At 52.2% G+C, this 18,966-nt stretch overlaps 1 protein-coding gene across 10 annotated transcripts in view; it reads right to left on the reverse strand.

Moving 5' to 3' along the window:
• LTO1 (LTO1 maturation factor of ABCE1) overlaps window positions 1–9,393 on the reverse strand; it is a 17,252-nt gene extending 7,859 nt beyond the window's left edge. For 2 of the 10 annotated variants that reach the window (XR_003517375.1, XM_027578904.2), the window contains exons 1-3: window positions 9,152–9,345; window positions 7,752–7,857; window positions 6,267–6,337 (exon numbers count right to left, since the gene is read on the reverse strand). Coding sequence is in view for 9 of the 10 variants with exons in the window: in XM_027578904.2 (XP_027434705.1) it covers window positions 6,267–6,337; window positions 7,752–7,857; window positions 9,152–9,258 (284 nt within the window). In the remaining variant the exon portion in view is untranslated. Of the gene's footprint in view, window positions 1–1,174; window positions 2,292–2,788; window positions 2,907–3,214; window positions 3,333–6,266; window positions 6,338–7,751; window positions 7,858–9,151 lie in introns of those variants that run through there. The other 8 variants (XM_027578903.1, XM_027578900.1, XM_027578902.1 and 5 more) reach the window with 8 other exon arrangements.
• Between the last annotated feature and the right edge of the window lie 9,573 nt (window positions 9,394–18,966).

The raw sequence follows: 18,966 nt of genomic DNA on the forward strand, positions 1-18,966 counted from the left end.
GTTCTCAGATAGGATGGGAAATGGTCTGTGGGGTTGAGGTCACATGAGAGCTCACAAAGCAGCAAGGTGAAGGGTACCTCCTCTAGGAAGCCCTCCCTGCCCACCTTCCCCTTCCCTCATTCTGAACACACCACTTACAGGCTCCCCAAGTGCCTCCAAATCCTTTTCTCACCCTGGGTGGAGAAAAAGCATGATGAATATGAAATAAAAAGTAAACCGTGGCCCTCTCCTAGGACAGTTTGGCCTGTACACAGACTGCCCTTGGTCCCGATGACTCACATTCCAGAATTCGATGAAGCAGCTCCACGTGAAATGTTTTCTCCTCTCCTAAGTCCTAGGTCAACATTCTTTCCCAGCAGCTGCTCAGGGTGGCTGCTACGGGCTGTGTCCCCAAAATTCCAATGTTGAAATCCTGACCCCCAGCACCTCATAACTTCACCATATCTGGAGATGGGGGTCTTTAAAGAGGTAATCAAGGTAACATGAGGTCACCGGGGTGGGCCCTGATCCAGTGTGACTGGGGTCCTTACAGGACACACACACGGTGGGATAACCCCGTGAGGACACAGGGAGAGCATGGCCGTCCACACACAAGGAGAGAGGCCTCAGGAGGACCCTGCCCTGACTGCGCCTGGACCTCGGGCTTTGGCCTCCAGCACCAGGAGATGGTACTTGTCCGTTGAGTGAGCCTCGTCTGTGGTGTCTGTTATGGTGGCCTGAGTGGACTAACAGTGGCACAGAATATGCTGGGAGTTTCCAACAAGGAGAGAGCAGGCCAAAGCTTTGGGAAACCAATGTTTTTGTTCCATCATAAAGGAACAAAACCCACTCCAGAGAGCTCCAAGGAAGCTCTCCCCTGGAACGGGAGGCCGAGACTGTGGGGGACAGAGAGGGAGTCTGGGCAGGAGGGATCAGTTACAACCGCTGACAGGTGGCTGAGCCAGGGTCCTTGAGGAGGAATGAACCCCTCCTCTAACGTTCACCACGGGGCACCATTCTCTCGCAGGAACCGTGTCTACAACACGTTTTAATGAGACGGGTGGACAGAAACGCAACAGGAAGCAGCGGTCTGGCCCACTCAATGCGCGCCTGCCCTCGGACCTGGATCCCAGATACCTTGGAGTAAGGAATGAATTTGCTGGATATCACCTTATAAATGCTCCCACAGACAGCCTTTTGCTTTAAAACTGGCTATTTATTTTTCTCTCCACTTGTAAAATAACATATTACCACAATAGAGAACTTAGAAAACAACAATCCGCCAAGGAAAACCACCACAGTCACCCCCTCCCCACCCCCTGACCCGTCCCACCAGCAAGGGAGGCCCGCTGCTGGCCTTGGTGGCCGTGGGCTCAGGCCGCGGGCAGGCGCTCTCTGCGGCCGTGAGCACGCCAGCTCCCAGGAGCTCCGGCGGCCGAGGCCAGGGCCGCGCTCAGGGACGCACACGCCAGCGGCGGCGTGGCAGGGTCAAGCCCCGGTCTCTCCCTCAGCACACTGGCCAGGGGAAGCGGACGAGAGGGAAGCAAACACCCACACCCGCTCCTGCGGGGCCCCCAGCCCTGAGTCTCCCGGTGGGCTCTCAGGACCACTGGCTTGGGCAGCACAGCAACAGCCACTCAGACGACCCAGGATGATGTTACAAACTGGAACAGATTCCCGGTTACCCCTTTATTCATCTCACGCGTGACTTTCAGACACACTGCCTCAGACGGGAGCAGGCGGGACCTGCCAGTGATGCTGGGGGCGCCCCCCTGGAGGGTGCACACAGGGACAGGCAGAGAGAGATGCTCAAGAACCACTGATGGAACCTCCTACACCCCCCAGTACCTCCCCGTGGATACAGATGCCTGCGAAGTATGGGCAGAAGACAAGAGAAGTCGTGTTACAGGAGATGCACAGTGTCCTCAACACAAGGCTCCCAAACTCTGCAGAGATAGCAGCAGCCCAACATTTTGTCTTTAGCCTGAAGTATTTCCCGCCTTAACCATTTTAATGCTGCAAAGCCTCACTCCCATCTGGAAACACTGCAAAGTATATGTCCAGGCTCCCTCTGAAGCCCCTCTCAGCCAGGTGCTGTGTCACCTGGCCAGTGACTCCCCGTGGCTCCACGGAGCACAGTGGGGACCCGTGCACCCTGGGCCTGAGAGCAGTGACCCACTCCATGGCTGTGACCGCACGTTCCAGGACAGGCAGCACAAGATGGTGGTGACAGGCGGGCGCAGGATTGGAGTCCGAGCTCTGCTGCTGATGCCCTTGGACTGGGCAGTCCCTGCGGGCCTCGGTTTCCTCATCTGTAAAGTGGGAACACTGAAGGGATTACACAGAACAGGGAAGCCCAGCGCCCAGCACCTGCACATCCTCGGGGCCAGTGAATGTCAGTCCTGGCACACCGCCCCCCAACTCACGTCACATCAACCCTGGTGCTCTCAGTTCCTAAAAAACTGCTCTTCTGAGCGCCAAGTCCAGGCTCGGGGGGTAATCCTAGCCAGAGCCACCCCCGGTCTAGAACCGGCCAGGCCTGCCCAGCTGGAGGGGACCACAGGCCAACAACCCTGGACCGGGAGCGAGCAGCCCCACGAGGGCTCTGGCAGGGACTCACTCAGACTGCAGAGCAGACAGGGCCCAACAAAGGCTGAGCCTGTGTGGAGGGGCCACAGGGGGCACCCAGGCGACACAGGCAGCCCCCAGGGAGAAGGAAGCCCTTTCACCGGCCAAACTGGAACCCTCCCCACAGAACAATGAATACTCCATCATTGTTTTGCCTTGAATCACATTTTTAAACACTTAACATACGGACATCTGTTCCTTGATGTTTCATCTTTGTTCATCTGTCATCCTCAAAATGAAAGTCCAGAACCTTCCGCACTAATTTTAAAGTCCGGCTGAACATTTAGTAATGAACAAAGCTGAAAACACAGAAGAAAAAAGATGTATTTTTTTCAAATCTTATATATTTCTACTCACAAATTAGAACAAAACTTTCTCTCTACCTGCAGCTTTTCGTGTCTACACAACCCCTAAAGTTCTAACGACTGTTCATTCTCTAGACCAACTTCAGTTTTCTCACACAGAAACACAAAAATGATGTGCTTCTGTGGACCACGCAAAGGGCACGAGCAGCCTCGAGACCACGAGCGATGTGAGCGCCCGGGACTGCGCGCGGCTGGCTCGAAGAAAGGCACTCCTATCAGAGAGGGACATGCAGTGGACAAACCTGTTTAAATTTCCCTCTAATTTTGTCTAAGTCCTCGTGAAGTTTATCGTAAGTAGGGTCATCGTAAGGGAACTTCTCAATCATTCCAATCAACGATTCTAAGGCCTTCATCTTTTTGCTGTAAAGCACAGAAATAAAAACTTTTAGTCCTTTCTCCACAGTGGGCTCTGCTTATGTAACAACGACGCTGATCACTTACTTGAAAGCAATGGGCGTGCTAAGCATGCCTGAGTCCAGAAGCCGAGTGAATAATTTTCTCACTACACTCAATATTTATTTACCTAGCAACATGCCCTTGCCCACACCCCGCACTCAACATCAAGTGCGCATCAAGCTTATGGATATACCTGTACCCCAGCCAGGGAGCAAGCGACTGAGGCGACCTGACACGACCTCGCCTGGGTCACAGACGTGGGAACAGACAAAACCGGGCAAGAAAAGAGCGCTGGGGCACGATCTAGCCTGCTGTAGGCCTGGGATTTTCCGGGACCCAGAAATGTCACGCTCACAGCCTTGGGGAGTTCAGCGGCAGGTAGACCAGCAAGCCCCTCCCTCCCAAGGGCAGGAATCGGCGTCTGGTATCTGGGTCCCGTTCCCTCTCCCAGGAAGGCAAAGCTCTGCTGGGAGGTGAGGTGGTTCCCAGGCCCTCGGGTATTTAACTTCTCTGTAACACGCACACTTAACAGCCACCTCACGGCTTTCAAGAGAAGTAACCTCCGTAAAGCCCAAAACCTAGCACAGGGTAGGTGTTCAGTAAGCATGAAGCCTCCTGGCTTCCATGGGACCCTGGATACCGGGGCTCACACCTGGGGGTGGGGGAGACCATTCCCAGATGTGCACATCCTGACAAGCACCCTCCCCTAGACCACACTGGGTCATCTGAGAGTCAGAAGGATGCTAGGTATTTGATTAATGGAAATTCAACAGAACTCTTCCCCAGGATGAATCAAAAGCAACCAACATCTCCTAAATACCTGCTCATAATTGCTGTTTTTAGGTACACGAGGAAGTCTGCCGATGGCAAGTCGGTTTATGAGAACAAGATGGCTACCTCTCTAATACAAACTGTAAAAGGTCAAAAGGAAGTAAATTAAAGCAATGAAGCACTCGGTTTCCAGGGCGATGGAAGGCAGATGCCGACATGTGGGAAACGGCTGTATTCCAGCATGATAAGAATACCACCCACTTTTAACTAGGCAAGTAGCAACTTATTCTTCTCTGGTCAGTGAAGCTACTAGAAACACACCCGGCCCGTCACACTGTCAAAGTCAGTGCCTGTCAGGAGGGTGTGCCCGCTCCCGGCTGATCCAACAACACGGTAGAGCTCGAGCTCAGCCCTGGCCAAACGCTGGCCTGCACACGGCTCCACCAGGCTGCTGGGCGGGGGGCACCTCCGAGTCCATCAAGAAGCCACGGTCGTCTGATATAAAGCACCATCCTTCAGTCTGAGATACTGCCTTCCGTGGTTTCTCTGGCGTTAAAAGCCCCTTATTTTACTGAATGATAACACAGATAGGGGTTTTTCCTTACTTGAAAGATAAAGAAGCAGAAGATCCTCTATCAGCCTTCTACCATTATTTAAAAGCTGTACTAACATAAGAATGCAAAAAACCATGACCCACAGCCCTAAGAGACAGGCTTCTAGGTTGAGTTTCAAGGAGACCCTCGAGCTGCGCTGGTGGGGAGGGGGCAGCAGCGAGGTGCGCTGGACAGCTTCTGCCAGCCCCCAGCCGACCGGCACGGGTCCTCCTCTAGCTGAGACAGACAGAGTGCGCAGCTTTAAGAAATTAGGGGGCCCCTGCCCGGGGGGCCGGGGTGGCAGCCCCTGGGTGTGCGACCCTCCGCGCAGGGTATGGCACTCCTCTAGGAGCCGGCATGTGTCGGAGTCACGGAGAAGGGGAGGCTGAGGGAGAGCTCCAAGGACGGCCTTGCTTGTCCTCTGGTGGACCGGAGCGCGGAGCGGAGAGCCAAGCTCAGCTTTGACTGCCACCCAGTGGTGCCCCAAGTTGCCAAGCGCCATCCCCCGCTCTCGCAGTCCTCAGAGGACCATCCCCAGCCCGGGTGCGCCTCAGCTCCCTTGTACATCTGGTCCACTGCCAGTGAGTCATGCCGCCGGAGCGGCCCAGGGACTCGATCAGGGTAGGGCAGGCCATCTCAGCATCACCCACAGTCAGCTGCGAGCACCCTTGTCCTCACATTCGAATACAGAGGCGCCCAAATTCTAGAAATTCAAAATATTTCAAGTAAGACAAGTCACTCGGGACAGGGGACTGCCACCTTCCCTGCTGTCATCCACTCTCCCTGGGCCCCTGCCAGACCAGGCGAAAGCAGCAGACATCAGAATGAGGCAGGGCACCAGCCGAAGCGGACTCTGGGCTCCCAGGAGCAGCCGGACGGCCAGGCCGCGCGTGCCTTTCACCTCAGGCTTCGTTCCCAGGTTAAGAATGAAGACAGATGTGCAACAGGGTCCCGGGGGCTTCAGCGGGTAGCACATGGCGAGAACAGTTTAAAAAGACTACAAATGATCCAAAAAATAGCTAGCATTTACTCAGTGCCTCCAAGAACCAAACACATGTAAAACACACCACCTTATCTCACTTGCACACCTCATTGGCTGCACTAAAAACCTAGTGACAACAGAGTCACCATTTCCGACCCTAGTCATACCAAGGCTACCGTACTGCGTTTATTAGAAGCTCCGAGGAAAGATGAACAAGAAGAAAGAATCCACTTCAACATTATTTTACTGGCAGGAGATCTAAAATCCACTTGGCGCTTTGATGCTTGCAGGGAAAAGGCAGAGGGCTCCAAGAAGGCTTGACAAGTAATAACGCGTGTTCACCAGACACTGAAAATGAGCTCTGCGCTAGTTACGATTTCCTGTGAATATGTGACAACATTCAAGGACAAGGGTGCTCGCAGCTGACTGTGGGTCTATTTTCTCCATGTGACAGATGAGGAAACTGAGGCACGAACTGCCCCAAGTCAGAGTAAGCTATGGAACCACACTCCTGCTCCACACAATGAAAAAGAAAGAAGTCTTAAACTTTACCTGTCTTTCTCAGTGGTACAACTGTGCAGGAGACATCTCCAAGCAAAAGCAAAGCCTTGATAGCACCCAATCTGTGAATTCACAAAACAGTTAAGCGTGAAATTAATAAGCAACAAGCTCCACTGTATCTAATTATCAAGCTCCCCAAACTAAAGGTGGGGAGGAAGGGCAGTGGTGCTTCTCACGCTGTGGTTCTGGAAGCACCTGCTGGGCATGAGACCACGGAAGTCAGGTGGCCGAGCCTTCAGTGGGGCGACAGCCTCCCAGAAGGTGCCGCCAGCCCCACCCCTGGGTCTGCATGTCCTGTGTGGTCCCCTCTGACTGCAGCAGGGTGGCCCCGCGCGTGGCTTCTGAATTCAGGCGTAGCAGACAACGTCACTCCTGCCTTGTTGTCTTGCATCACTGACCCAAGCGTCACGAGGCCACTCCAGCAGCGCTATGGAGAGGTCCACGCAGCAAGAGCAGCTGTGTGAGTGAGCCATCTCAGAAGTGGCTCTCCCAGCCCCAGGCGAGCCTTCCCATGGCTGCAGGCCGGACTCCAGCACCGTGAGGCCCGGAGCCAGAACCACCCAGCCCAGCGTCTGTTGTCGGAGGCCCACACAGTTTGTGGTGACCTGCTCTGCACCAGCAGACATCTACTGCAGTCCTGACTGCCACAGGCTGTCACTCAGAGCAGGCCCTCCGTAGCGAGGCCGGTCCTCCGTAGCGAGGGCCCAGCGAGGGCAAAGGCCAGAAGAGAAGACGACTATGGATTTCAGATGACTTCAATGGGAAGGGGTGACACAGGGTAAGGATTCAGGTGGCAGAAGCACCATGATACGCTGGCGTAAACTGAGGTGGCCGAGGACCGGCTTTCTCATTCCCCAGACCGTACCCCTTCATCCTCCTTACGCAGGCACACCTCAGAGAGATGCGGGTTTGGTTCCGGACCACCGCAACAGTGAACTGCTTGGTTTCCCAGCACGTAGGAAAAGTTATGTTTACACCACACTGTACTCTACCACGGGTGCAACAGCAGTATGTCTACAAAATAACGTACATACCTTCAGTAAAAAATACTTTATTGCTAAAAAACACTAACCCTCGTCGGACTCTCAATGAGTCATAATCACTGATTACTGATCACCGAAGCGAATATAAAAATGAAAAGGTTTGAAATGCAACAATTACCGAAGTGTGACACAGACACAAGCAGTGAGCAAACACTGCTGGAAAAATGGTGCCGACAGGCCTGCCTGGCACAGGGGTGCACAGACCTTCCACGTGTAAAAACCACAGTATCTGTGGAGCACAGAGACGAGGTGTGCTGGTACGGCAACATGCGCTGGCCTTCTGGATGAAGACTGTTGCCCTATCAACATTCTCTAGTCCACCACCATTTAAACAGGCCTCAAGTTCTGGCTCTACCACACTGATCATCACAGTAAACTATAAACTATGAGTGAAAAGGATTCATTTCTAAAAATAAGGGGGGGTCCCACTTACCTCAGATCCAATTTTGGCTCCATGTAACGTGCCGTACTGCCTTCCTTCAATCATACCCAAACTGTTGCCTTCTTCATAGCCTTCCTGATATCCTTCCCCGTGAAACCTGTGATGGAAAAGCAAGCTTGATCAAAAAAACAGGAGAAGAGAGTGTGTTTCCTGGAAGAAAATTTTTCCAGGAATTTTCTCTCCCATATTACCCAGACTCAGCAAGACAAGACACAGTACAGTAGAAACAGTATCGAATTTAAGGCATAGGCCACGAACCCAGCTCTACCCCTCAGTCTCTGCCAGCAAGTCACCACACCTCATGAAGCCCAATCTGCCTCTGGCCAAATTCGTGAATCCCAAACCTGGTAAGATACCAGAAATACAGAGGAAAGTTTTAAAGATACAAATCCAAGGGCCTTGCCCCCTGATACTACTCAGTGAGTCTAGAGGAAGGCCCAGAAATCTACTTTTTTGAAACCTCCTAGGTGACTCTGGTATGGAGCCAGGTTAGCGAGCCACAGTTCTGGGAGTCTAACCTACACGACTACATCAAGTGCTTCAAAACTCTCTGCCACATACACAGGGCTTTCCGTCATAACTCAGCACACTACAAGGGAGAAATGCCATCAGATCACCACAAAATATACGAAGGCAGAGGTGCCCAGCATATAGGAACGGCTGGGATTTGAGGGCTCAACAGTGGAAGTGGGACCATCTTAACCTGCAATCACCAAAAATAGAAGTTTGCTGGAGTCCCCAGTGAGGCAGTGTATGCTCCCACTTATTGGCTATGTGACCCTGGGGAGTGATCTTGCCTCCTCATCCGTAAAACACGGTGAATAATAGGATCTAATTCACAAAAAGGGCTAAAATAGTTAACGGGGATACAACCCTGAGCTCACTGTTGGGTTCACACAAAGCTCTAAATAAATGTCAGCGACTGATGGTTAAATGTTCGCTCTCTTCCAGGACTGATGTCTACTGGTGTCTCAAGTGGGCCGGGCACTGGAAGATGGCCACAAAGCAACTCGTGGGTCCCCACTGTCACAGCCCTGGGCACTCCCCAGGGGCTCCGGAGGGAGAAGGATGACGTCTGACACATTTATCAGCATGTCCATGAATGCTGCCGTATGTCCCACCACTAAGGAACAAGGAAAAGGGGCAGCGCCCAGATGGCAAAGGTCCGTCCCACCCAAGTACCGGGCGTCCCCAGAGGAAGGCAGTCAGCAGGCCGAGCAGATGCTCGGGGCCGCCCGGACCGGGAGGCGGGTCTGCGGCAGCAGCTGGGCACGTGGCGCGCCGCCGAGAAGTAAAGCGGCGGCCACAGCACCTCGGCCCCACACGCGTCCGCGGCCGTCGCTGCCCCGGGGCGCCCCCCACGCGCCCCCCCAGCCGCGCCCGCGGCTCACCAGGCCCGCGCTGCCTCCGCAGCCGAGGGAAGACGCTGGCCCGGCCCCGCCACCCACCTCTCGTCCGCCATCACGATGGCGTCGAACATGTCTTGACTCCCGGCCATGGCGACTCCCCGCCCGACCCGGCTCGCCGGGCCCTTCGGGCTCCCCCGCCCCGCGCAGCCGCCGCCACCCGCGAGGCTCGAGCACGCACTCACCGCGGCTGCGGAGGTGAAGCCACTTCCGGGGGCGGCGGCGCGGGGCAGGCCGGGTAAGGACGGCGCGCGCGAGGGCCCAGCCGGCGCTGCGGGGGCCCGGACGCATGCGCGCCGGGGGCGGGGCCGGCGAAGTCGAGACTTAACCTTTGCCAAAAAAAAGCTTAAAAGTCTACGTGGGACATCCAGGTGAGCGTGCAGGTGCAGTTTTTCCACAAGAAGAGCCTGGAGGAAATCTTGAAGGGAAAACCAATGTATTTTACTACGTGAAAATGCAAACTCGCGCATGCCCAAAGTGGTGATAACATTAAAGCTAAGGAGCAATCTGGAGGTGTGTTTGTCCTAAATATTACAGCTAAGGGAATAATGTGTCTGGTTTATAAAGAACTTACCAAAAAGGATAAGCAATGAGTGCATCCTAACAGGGACGAAGAGATGGGCCAGAGGCTTGAGTGCGAGATTCACCGGTCCGGCAGGCAGCGTGGAGAAGGGGGTGTCTGTGCCCGTGACCTTGGAACTTAACCTCCAGGATTTACTTTGATGTTCGCTGCAGCACGGTCTGCACATGCACCCCGAGGACTCCAGCAGCCGCCAAAAATCATGTTTGAGGCGAAAGTAAGATCATGGAAAATGCTCCTGATGTTCAAGAAAAAAAGTCTACGTATCCTCCAAGCCCAACTACATTAAACAATTAGGCTTGTAAAAAGAATGTAAACACACCAAAATGTCCACAGTGACTAGACCTAGATTTTGGAATTACATTAATTTTTTAAATGTCCTCTTTTATATTTTTTTCTGAGTAGTAGTAGTCCATGTTTGCACAGTGAACTTTAGTTACTCTTAGGAACATAAAAAAGCCCCATAAAACTTTTTTTTTTAGAAGATGAAATTAAATAGACTTTGTATATTTTGTTCATTAAATATCTTTTCGTTTTTAGGAAGCAAACAAATCTGCTTTCCCACCACTCTGGCCACCAACTAATTTTTTTTAAAGATCAGGTATATTTCTTTAAAAAATATATGTATTTATTAGAGAGAGAGTGTGTGCGAGAGAGCACATGAGTGCAGGGGTGGGGCAGAGGGAGAGGGAGAGAGAATCCCAAACCCACTTAGTGCTCAGCACAGAGCAGATGAGGGGCTCCATCCCAGGACCCCAAGACCATGACATGAGCTGAAACGAAGAAGAGCCCGATGCTTAACCAACTGCACCACCCAGGCGCCCTGCCACCAATTAATTTTTGCTAATTTTGTTACATTTTTCCCTTTGAATTTTCACATAAAAATAATAATATATGTACAATGTTATACCCTTATCCCCACCTATTAATGGGTTAGTGAAAGTTAACACTGTATTACAAAAATGTCCCAAATAAGGGAAAGATTCTCTCATTATTACATATATAAAATAGATTTTTTAGACATAAACCTCATCAGCCGAAAGAAAATGAAACAAGCTACATCTTTTGGCATGGGAAAACAGTATGTGGTGGAGAAACAGACCGGTATAGGATAAAACCCGTGGATCTAAAGACATATACAGGGGTGCCTGGGTGGCTCAGTCGGTTAAGTGTCTACCTTCAGCTCAGGTCATGATCCCTGGGTCCTGGGATGAGCCCTGCATCATCCTCTGGCTCCCTGCTCAGCGGGGAGCCTGCTCCTCCCTCCCACTTGTGCTCTCACTCTCTCAAATAAATAAATAAAATCTTCTAAAAAAATAAAAATAAAGTACATAGGAGAGTACGAGTTTTAATTTCAAACTTTCAATAATTGTGCAAAGTTTTGAAAGATTATATGTGTAACAAAAATCAACACTATTCATTCAAACTATTGTTTTGAAAATAAAGCTTCGGAAAGATCTTCCCCCGCCATGTGTTCCATGGTTATGTTCCTAAAATACTGTCTTGAACCCAGATTGTTTTAACATTAAAGGGTAAAAGATTGGTTGTGTTACCTTGGATTTGTAATACTTGTTCACAAATTGCTTCATTTTCAAATAGGGAATCAGACTTTAAAAAGAGAGCCTCCAGGGTAGAAAAAGGGAATTTGAACATACAAATATAATTTATTTCAAAATCCTTGAATAAGTTTCAAATTCAGCATCCTTTTTAGCAACTGAATTCATTAAAAAGTAGGTAGAAAAACTCTGAATTAGCATTTCTACTTGTTATCTTAGTTTTTTGAGGAAACGTTCTGATATTTGCTCATGTAGAGATCTTAGGAACTGAAATTTCTGCATTTAATTGAATGGAATAAGAAATGATAAATTTGGGGGCACCTGGGTGGCTCAGTTGTTAAGCGTCTGCCTTCGGCTCAGGCATGATCCAGGGTCCTGGGATAGAGCCCCACGTCGGGCTCCCTGCTCCGCGGGAAGCCTGCTTCTCCCTCTCCCACTCCCCCTGCTTGTGTTCCCTCTCTTTCTGTCAAAATAAATAAATAAATAAAATCTTTAAAAAAATGATAAATTTGTATAGGTACAATGAAAACTAAAAAGGTTTTCAAAGGTATAGAGCTTCCATATTTAGGATCTCTGAAAGCTGCCTTGATTATATTTATTCTAATGACTTCAATACACTATTATTAAATACTTAATTTATAACAAAAGGTATAAAGCGGATGATATAATCAACTCCTAGGAATCTACCATATCAAATAGAATACACTTCAAAAAACTGTAATGTTTCACATATTCTTGTTCAAGTTCAAAGAGAACCAAATCGATATCACTAAAGTGAAAAACGAAATTCCTCAAAGTTCATTGGAAAGTATTCATTTACTAGAATTGATCTTTTTTTACATTCTACATGTATCTGCCACAAAATACTCGGCAGCGTGCAAAACTAACCAAACCAAACCTGAACATGTAGATCTATACTGCTAACCCAGAATCACATCCGTTTTATTAGCGAGTTAAAAACAAAATGCGTCGGGGCACCTGGGTGGCTCAGTCATTAAGCATCTGCCTTTGGCTCAGGTCGTGATCCCGGGGTCCTGGAATCAAGCCCCGCATCGGGCTCCCTGCTCCGTAGGAAGCCTGCTTCTCCCTCTCCCGCTCCCTCTGCTTGTGTTCCCTTTCTCGCTGTTTCTCTCTCTGTCAAATAAATAAATAAAATCTTTAAAAAAAAAAAAAGTGTCATTTGTTCCCATGGTGGTTAAAGAAGAAAACTGCGGGTCTCTCAACCAGTTTTGATATATGTTTAAAAATAATCTGCAAGGGTAGGAGCCCTAACCTGTTGCAGATTAATTCTGTCCTTAGCTACGGAGCTGGAGTGCTCATTTCTGGCTAATGGACTGATGAGATTACAAGTAATCTTTCTCTTCTCCCGTAGGTGTTTCTGTGTTTGATGTTTCTTTTAGTCATGGAGCAAAAGTGCCTTTCGTAATCAGAAGAAAAAAAAAGTGATTTCAAATTCTTTTTTTTTTTAAGATTTTATTTATTTATTTGAGAGAGAGAGATAGAGACAGAGATAGCGAGAGAGAGAGCCCAAGCCGGGAGGAGAGGGAGAAGCAGACTCCCCTGCTGAGCAGGGAGCCCGATGCGGGGCTCCATCAGGACCCTGGGATCGTGACCTGAGCCAAAGGCAGACACTTAACCAATTGAGCCACCCAGGCGCCCTGCAAATGGCAAGATTTCATTCTTTCTGAAGGCTGAGTAATATTCCATTGTGTATATATACCACCTCTTCTTTATCCATTCATCAATCAATGGACACTTGGGCTGCTTCCATAATTTGGCTATTGTAGATAATGCTGCTTTAAACATCGGGGTGCAAAAGTATCCCTTTGAATTGGTGTTTTTGTATTTTGGGGGTAAACACCCAGTAGTGTGATTACTAGATAACAAAGTAGCTGTATTTGTAACTTTTTGAGGAGGAACCTCCATCCTGTTGTCCACAGTGGCTGGACCAGTGTGCCTTCCCAGGAGGGCCATTTTCTACCTGCCTGCTCAGGAATCTCTTGCAGCCAAACGGTAGGAGACCTGCGATGGGACTGAGGGTCTGGTGCTGTGACCGGTGACCAAGAGGCTTCTTGGAGCACTCACACCCACAGAAGGGCCCCAGCCAGCAGGGGTCAGCCTCCACCCCTGGGACAAGCTCTGAGATTTGGGCCAGAGCCTGTGACCCCAGTGCCCCCAAGCTCCTAATCACTCCATGGTCTTGACTGCCCTGGGACCCACAGGGACCTAACCAGTGCCTCCAAATGCAAGAAGGAGAAAAGGTGAGTCTGGGCAAGTAGGCCCCACCAGCGTTCTGTAATGCTCGGTTGGTCTCAGGGGAGTCATATGCTTATGGAGAAGCAGAGACTATTTGGGGGAAAGTAGCACAAAGATCTGCTTTCGGCCCTTTCACCGAGAGAGCACCAACTTCTCCCATGCACCTTGCTTAGGCTTGGCTGTGCCGCAGTCCCAAACACACACCTTGACGTCTTCGTGGTTTCTGCCAGGAAGGGCTCATTCCCGCTTACACAGACTCCAGTATGGGCTGGGCGGAGGTGTCTCCAAAACTGTGATTTTCAAAGTAGATACAGTTCTAAAAGAACATATGAATGTTTGAATATTAGCAGATGCCAAACTTGCGAAGCTTCCTTTGCAAATGGCCTGTGACAGAGTGGCTGCTCTGTAGATGGTGTTAAGTGAGTAAGTGAAAGAACTCGGCTGGCAGCTGTCTGGGAAGGCCCCCCGGGGCCAGGGGAGGGAGGAGAGGCCAGAGGCCAGCAGGGCTGTTTGCCTGGCATGTTTGACCACAGAGTGCAGGGTCATCCCCATAGAGGGTGGCCTTCCACCGTGGCCCCTCAGAGAGGGAGCGGTCCTGTGGAGGCCACATGGGGCTGTGACGGCAGGACCCAGCCCTGATGCCCACCCCCAACCTGCTGTTCCTGGAGAGGAGGCGTGAGGGCTCACAAACCCCTAGCAGAGGCTGTAGAGGGTCTCTGCGTTGTGACACCCCTTCCTTTCTTCAGAGGGCCTCAGCTCTGGTCCTCCAGTGTCTGACTTCCCAGGGCTGTGGCCCCTCCTGGCCCCAGCACCCCTCCCTGGGCTTTCCCACCCCGCTGCCCCTCCTGGCTTCCTCCATCCCTCCCGCGCCTGGGAGAGCTCCCTCCTTTCCTGCCTCTGTGGAGCCGGCATTCCTGCTTGGGCTCCGTCCCCACAGCCCGGATTGCTGTGGGGCCAGCTTTGCCACTTCCTTCTCCTGGCCTGACTATGCCCCTCCCAACAGGGCGCTGACATCGGAAGGCAAGGCTGGGGGTCCCTGTGATCCTTGAGGGGTGGGGGGAGACACCCAGTATGGGAACCCCTTTTTCCACTTCCTCCTCTGCTCAGTGTGTAGTGCTATTCCAGGAAACCAGCTTTTCTGGGGATCTGAAGTGCAGTCTCACAGCTGGGCATTGGTGGAATTCACCTCCCCCGGGGCCTCAGTTTGCTCAGCTGGGAGGAACACAGCCCGTACCCTCTTGCAGGGTTGATAAGAGAATGAGTGTCTGGCATGCAGGAGATGCAATAAATATATTAATGACTATTAGCAACATGGTGACTTCTTGGTGTATATCTGATGTTGGGGCGCAGAAGGGAAGGAGCCTTCCCCTCCCTTCGCAGCACTCCTGGGGTCCAGGGTCCGAGGTTCGTCTCCACCGCGCAAGTCCGCGGGAGGGCTGAGACCGTGCCAGGGCACCCGCCACTGGGGGGCGCCGTTGCGCTTCCGGCCGCTCCTCCCAGCGCGGCTCCTAGCCACCTGCCGCCCGGACTCGGGAAATCCCTCCCGGCGGCCCTTCGACCGGGCTGGAACGTTCTTATCCCGAACTTCCATTTCCCCAGCCAGGCTGCAATAACGATGATAAGGACCCACTTATCTGTGTGTCAGACCCTTTCTTAGGTTATCATTCGTAATCCTTAAAAACGTGCCTTGGAGAGGGATTTGATGTATCAGAGTTACTCGGGGTGGAGGACGCTGAGGCTGGGTGGTGGTGGGGGGCGGGGGGGCGCTACTTGGCTTCTAAAGGGCAGATGTTACAGCCATCCCAGGGTTGGCCGCCCCAGACCACATGGCCCTCCATTACCACCTGCCCCAGCCTCTACCTACCCAGGCCCCATTAGAGCAGGTCCTGGCCCACTGCCCGTGTCCAGCTCTGAGCCCTCAGATCACATATAGAGGATGCACGCTCAGACCAACGGACATTACCCAGCTCTGATGGAGGAACATGATCGTGAAGACTTCATTCCAGGTCTCCCAGGAAGAGCACAGAGGCTCTGGAGCTTTTCCCCATCAGCCTGCTTCCGTCTGGGCCCAGCTGCCCAGCTCCCGAGGGCTGGTGTTGAATCCAGGCTTCACCTGGGCCTGGGCTCCGCTCCCCCCCCCCCCACTACCTGGGCAGCAGGCACTCCACCTGGGGCCCAGGAACCACAGGACAAGGCAGCTGACAAGGAAGGAGGTGACCCCCAGCCTGCCTCGGGGCTCTCCCGAGCCCACCTGCCAGGGCCCTAGCAGACCCAGGCTGGTGTCAGTGGGGGGTAAAACCCCGACCTGGCACCCCCCCCATCAGCTCTCAGTCTTCCCTATGGGTAAATTCAGTTGAGGTGGTTGTGAGGACTGACTGTGCCCTAGTGTGCATTAAAGTTGCCTCTGGATAAACTGACCATGCAATCCGGCAGCCTCTGGGAAGATTTGTAACGTGCACACCCTTTCCAAGAAAGCAACACCACTCATGTCTTTCCATCTGTCATGGGTTGAATGATGCCCCCAAGAAGATGTGTCCAAGTCTTAACCCCCAGAACTAGGGAATGTGACCTTAGTTGGGAAAAGTAGCTTTGCAGAAGTAAGGCTCTTGCGACGAGGTCATCCTGGATTACCTACCTGGGCCCTACATCCAGTGACAGGTGTCATGTTATAACGCAGAAAAACAGACACACAGAGGGGCCACATGAAGACCGAGGCAGATGCTGGAGGGGTGCAGCCATAGCCTAGGGATGCCTGGGCACCCCCAGAAGCTGGAGGAGGCAGGAAGGATCCTCCCCTAACAGCTCTGGAGGGAGTGAGGCCCTGCCTACACCTTGATTTTGGACTTCCGGACTCCAGACAGAATTAATTTTTTCTTGTTTTAAGCTTCCTGGTTCTTTGTAATTTGTGATGGGAGCCCTAAGAAATGAACACAGGATGTTTGGTATATGCGCTGCCGAAGCGAGCACTGAACACAGGATGTTTGGGGAGCGCTGCTGGGAAGAGGCGACGGAGTGGCAACCCAGGGCCTCGGACGGGACAGGCCGAGGTGCTGAGCACTGTCCTCTGTGGATGGGATCCTGTGCCAGGCAAGGCGGGCTAGCTTAGCTGGTGTGGCTGGGAAAGACTGGATCAAAGAGACAGACAGGATGGGTCCAGGCTGTGGAGACCAAGGAGCCCGCGGTGAGTTGTCAGCACGGAGAAGCCGTGAAGAGGCCAGGGAGCAGAGCGGAAGCCAGAAGGTAGACAGGGGAGGCAGGAGGTGAGGGCGGCAAGGGCAGAAGTGTGCAGAGGGGCGTATGCGGCACCTGGAACCACAGAGGCTCTCAAGTATGTGGCAACACACACACAGCCCATGGGGATGGGGACAGGGTGGGCTAGGAGGGACTTCATCTCTTGTGGCTTTTTCACAAGGAGAATAACTCACACATTGGCATTAGTGTGATTAAATACACACCCCTTTAAAAGGAAACTCACACAGAATGCAAGGACCCCTCCCCATTCAACGGGCTGGAAGGTAGAGGCCCCCAAAAGGCCAAGGGGTCCTGCCTCCAGGGTGAGAGTTGGGGCAGGCGAGGACTCCTCCCAGGCTCCCCCTTTCCCCCATTCTGTGCTACACCCTGTGGCAGGTGGAGCTTCCCAGGGACCTGCAGCCCAGTGCTGGGTAACCCCCGTGGCCCCCCATGGCCCTGGGAATGAGGTGCACCTTCTCTGTCTGGCCACTAACAGACCATCCAGAGACAGACAGGAGTTTGCTGAGCGCGACCTGCCAAAATCCCAACACTCATCTGTCATCTCAGGTCTGGAGGCTGGAAGTCTGCCGTTTGGCTGCTCCGGAGGGAGACCTCCCTCCTTGGCTTGCAGAAGATGGGTCTTCTCCCTGTGCACTCCAGTCCTTCCGCCCTTCTTATGAGGACACCTGTCATGGTGACCTCATGTTACCTTAATCACCCCTTTAAAGGCCCCACCTCCAAAGACAGTCACATTCTGGGGCGCTGGGGGATGAAGGGAGGGAAGGGGAGGAAGGAAGTGGTTGAGTTTTGTCTCCCTCTGCAGACCAGACGGGCAGGAAGGAAGGAGAAATACAGCCATTCTCGGGCCGAGGGAGAGCGAGGAGAACGTGTTGCCAGCCACCCTGCCTCTCAAGGGTGACAAAAGGAAGTTCTCTGAAGACAAAGAAATTATAACAGAAAAGGGCTTGGGACTTCAGGAAGGAACAGAGCATTGGACTGGGAAAACCAGGAGTAAATCTTTAGATGATCCTTCTCATGAGCGTTTTAAGATCATATTTGACAGTTGAGGCAAAAATTGTAACAATATGTGATGGGGTGCTTAATGTATCTCTTGTCTGTCTCTGCGTCTTTCTCCCTCTGCTCCTAGTTGCAAAAGATACCCCTTCTCTCCTCCTCCCATCCCCTAATTGAGACTCCCTTCTCATGACCTTGATAGCGCCCTGAACCCAAGGCAGGGGCCGCTGTTCTCCTGCCCTCTCTAACTGGATGACCAATTTCTGGGTCCAGGGAGGCCTTATGCCCACCACCCCCTTACACTTCTCTGTCTTTTGGATCATTTCTAGGTGGTGTTTCCTGATCCAGAAGATGGAAGCTCACCCAATTTAGCGTGCTGGATGGTGAATCGACCAATGTAGGCATTTCGGGAGAATTCTGTCCCCTCTGGGGTTTTCCTCTGGGGAAGCACCCAGCTCTCAATCCCTGAGCTGTCCTGGGCTGACCCCTCCCAGCATGGAAGGGGTGACCCAGGCCTGGCCAATCAGAACATCCCGGCCTCCCCCCCCCCCCCCCCCCGCCTGCCAGAATCCGGTGGGGAATTAACTTGGGACAGGAGAAGGGTTCTGGGACCCTTGTAGGAGCCTTTGGTGGGAAAGGACCGTCTGTCACCCCTGCTGAGGCTGCAGGAGGATGGAAGAGAAGCTGCAGCTGCCGGGGACCACCTGTCATTTCGGGGACCACCTGTCATTTCGAGGGGAGAAGACGCAGAGAGACAGAGAGATGCTGGTGCTGTCCAGCCACCCCCATTTCCACAGCATGCCGGAAGCCAGGCACGCCCGGCCTTCCAGGAAGGTGAACCACCCCCCCAGGATAACAGCCTTGAGGCAGGGTAAGGATTCTCACGTCACAGGTGGAGAAACAGCCCAAAGAAAGAATTCTTTTGCATTCTGCTTCTGGGATCTCACCACTGGACAGGCTTATCCAATTGAGCCACTTTCTGCCCCGGGTACTTACTTTCTCGTTATTTGACCCCATGTCAGTGCCGTGGATCTAAAGGTAGGGCTGCCAGACAAAATACAGGACAGCTGGTTAAGTTTGAATTTCAGATGAACAATGAATAATTTCTGAGCATAAGTATGTCTCATATTGCATGGGACAGACTTCTACTAAAACGTGTGTTG

Source organism: Zalophus californianus, chromosome 11, assembly GCF_009762305.2.
Source record: "Zalophus californianus isolate mZalCal1 chromosome 11, mZalCal1.pri.v2, whole genome shotgun sequence".
Classification (NCBI taxonomy): Eukaryota; Metazoa; Chordata; class Mammalia; order Carnivora; family Otariidae; genus Zalophus; species Zalophus californianus.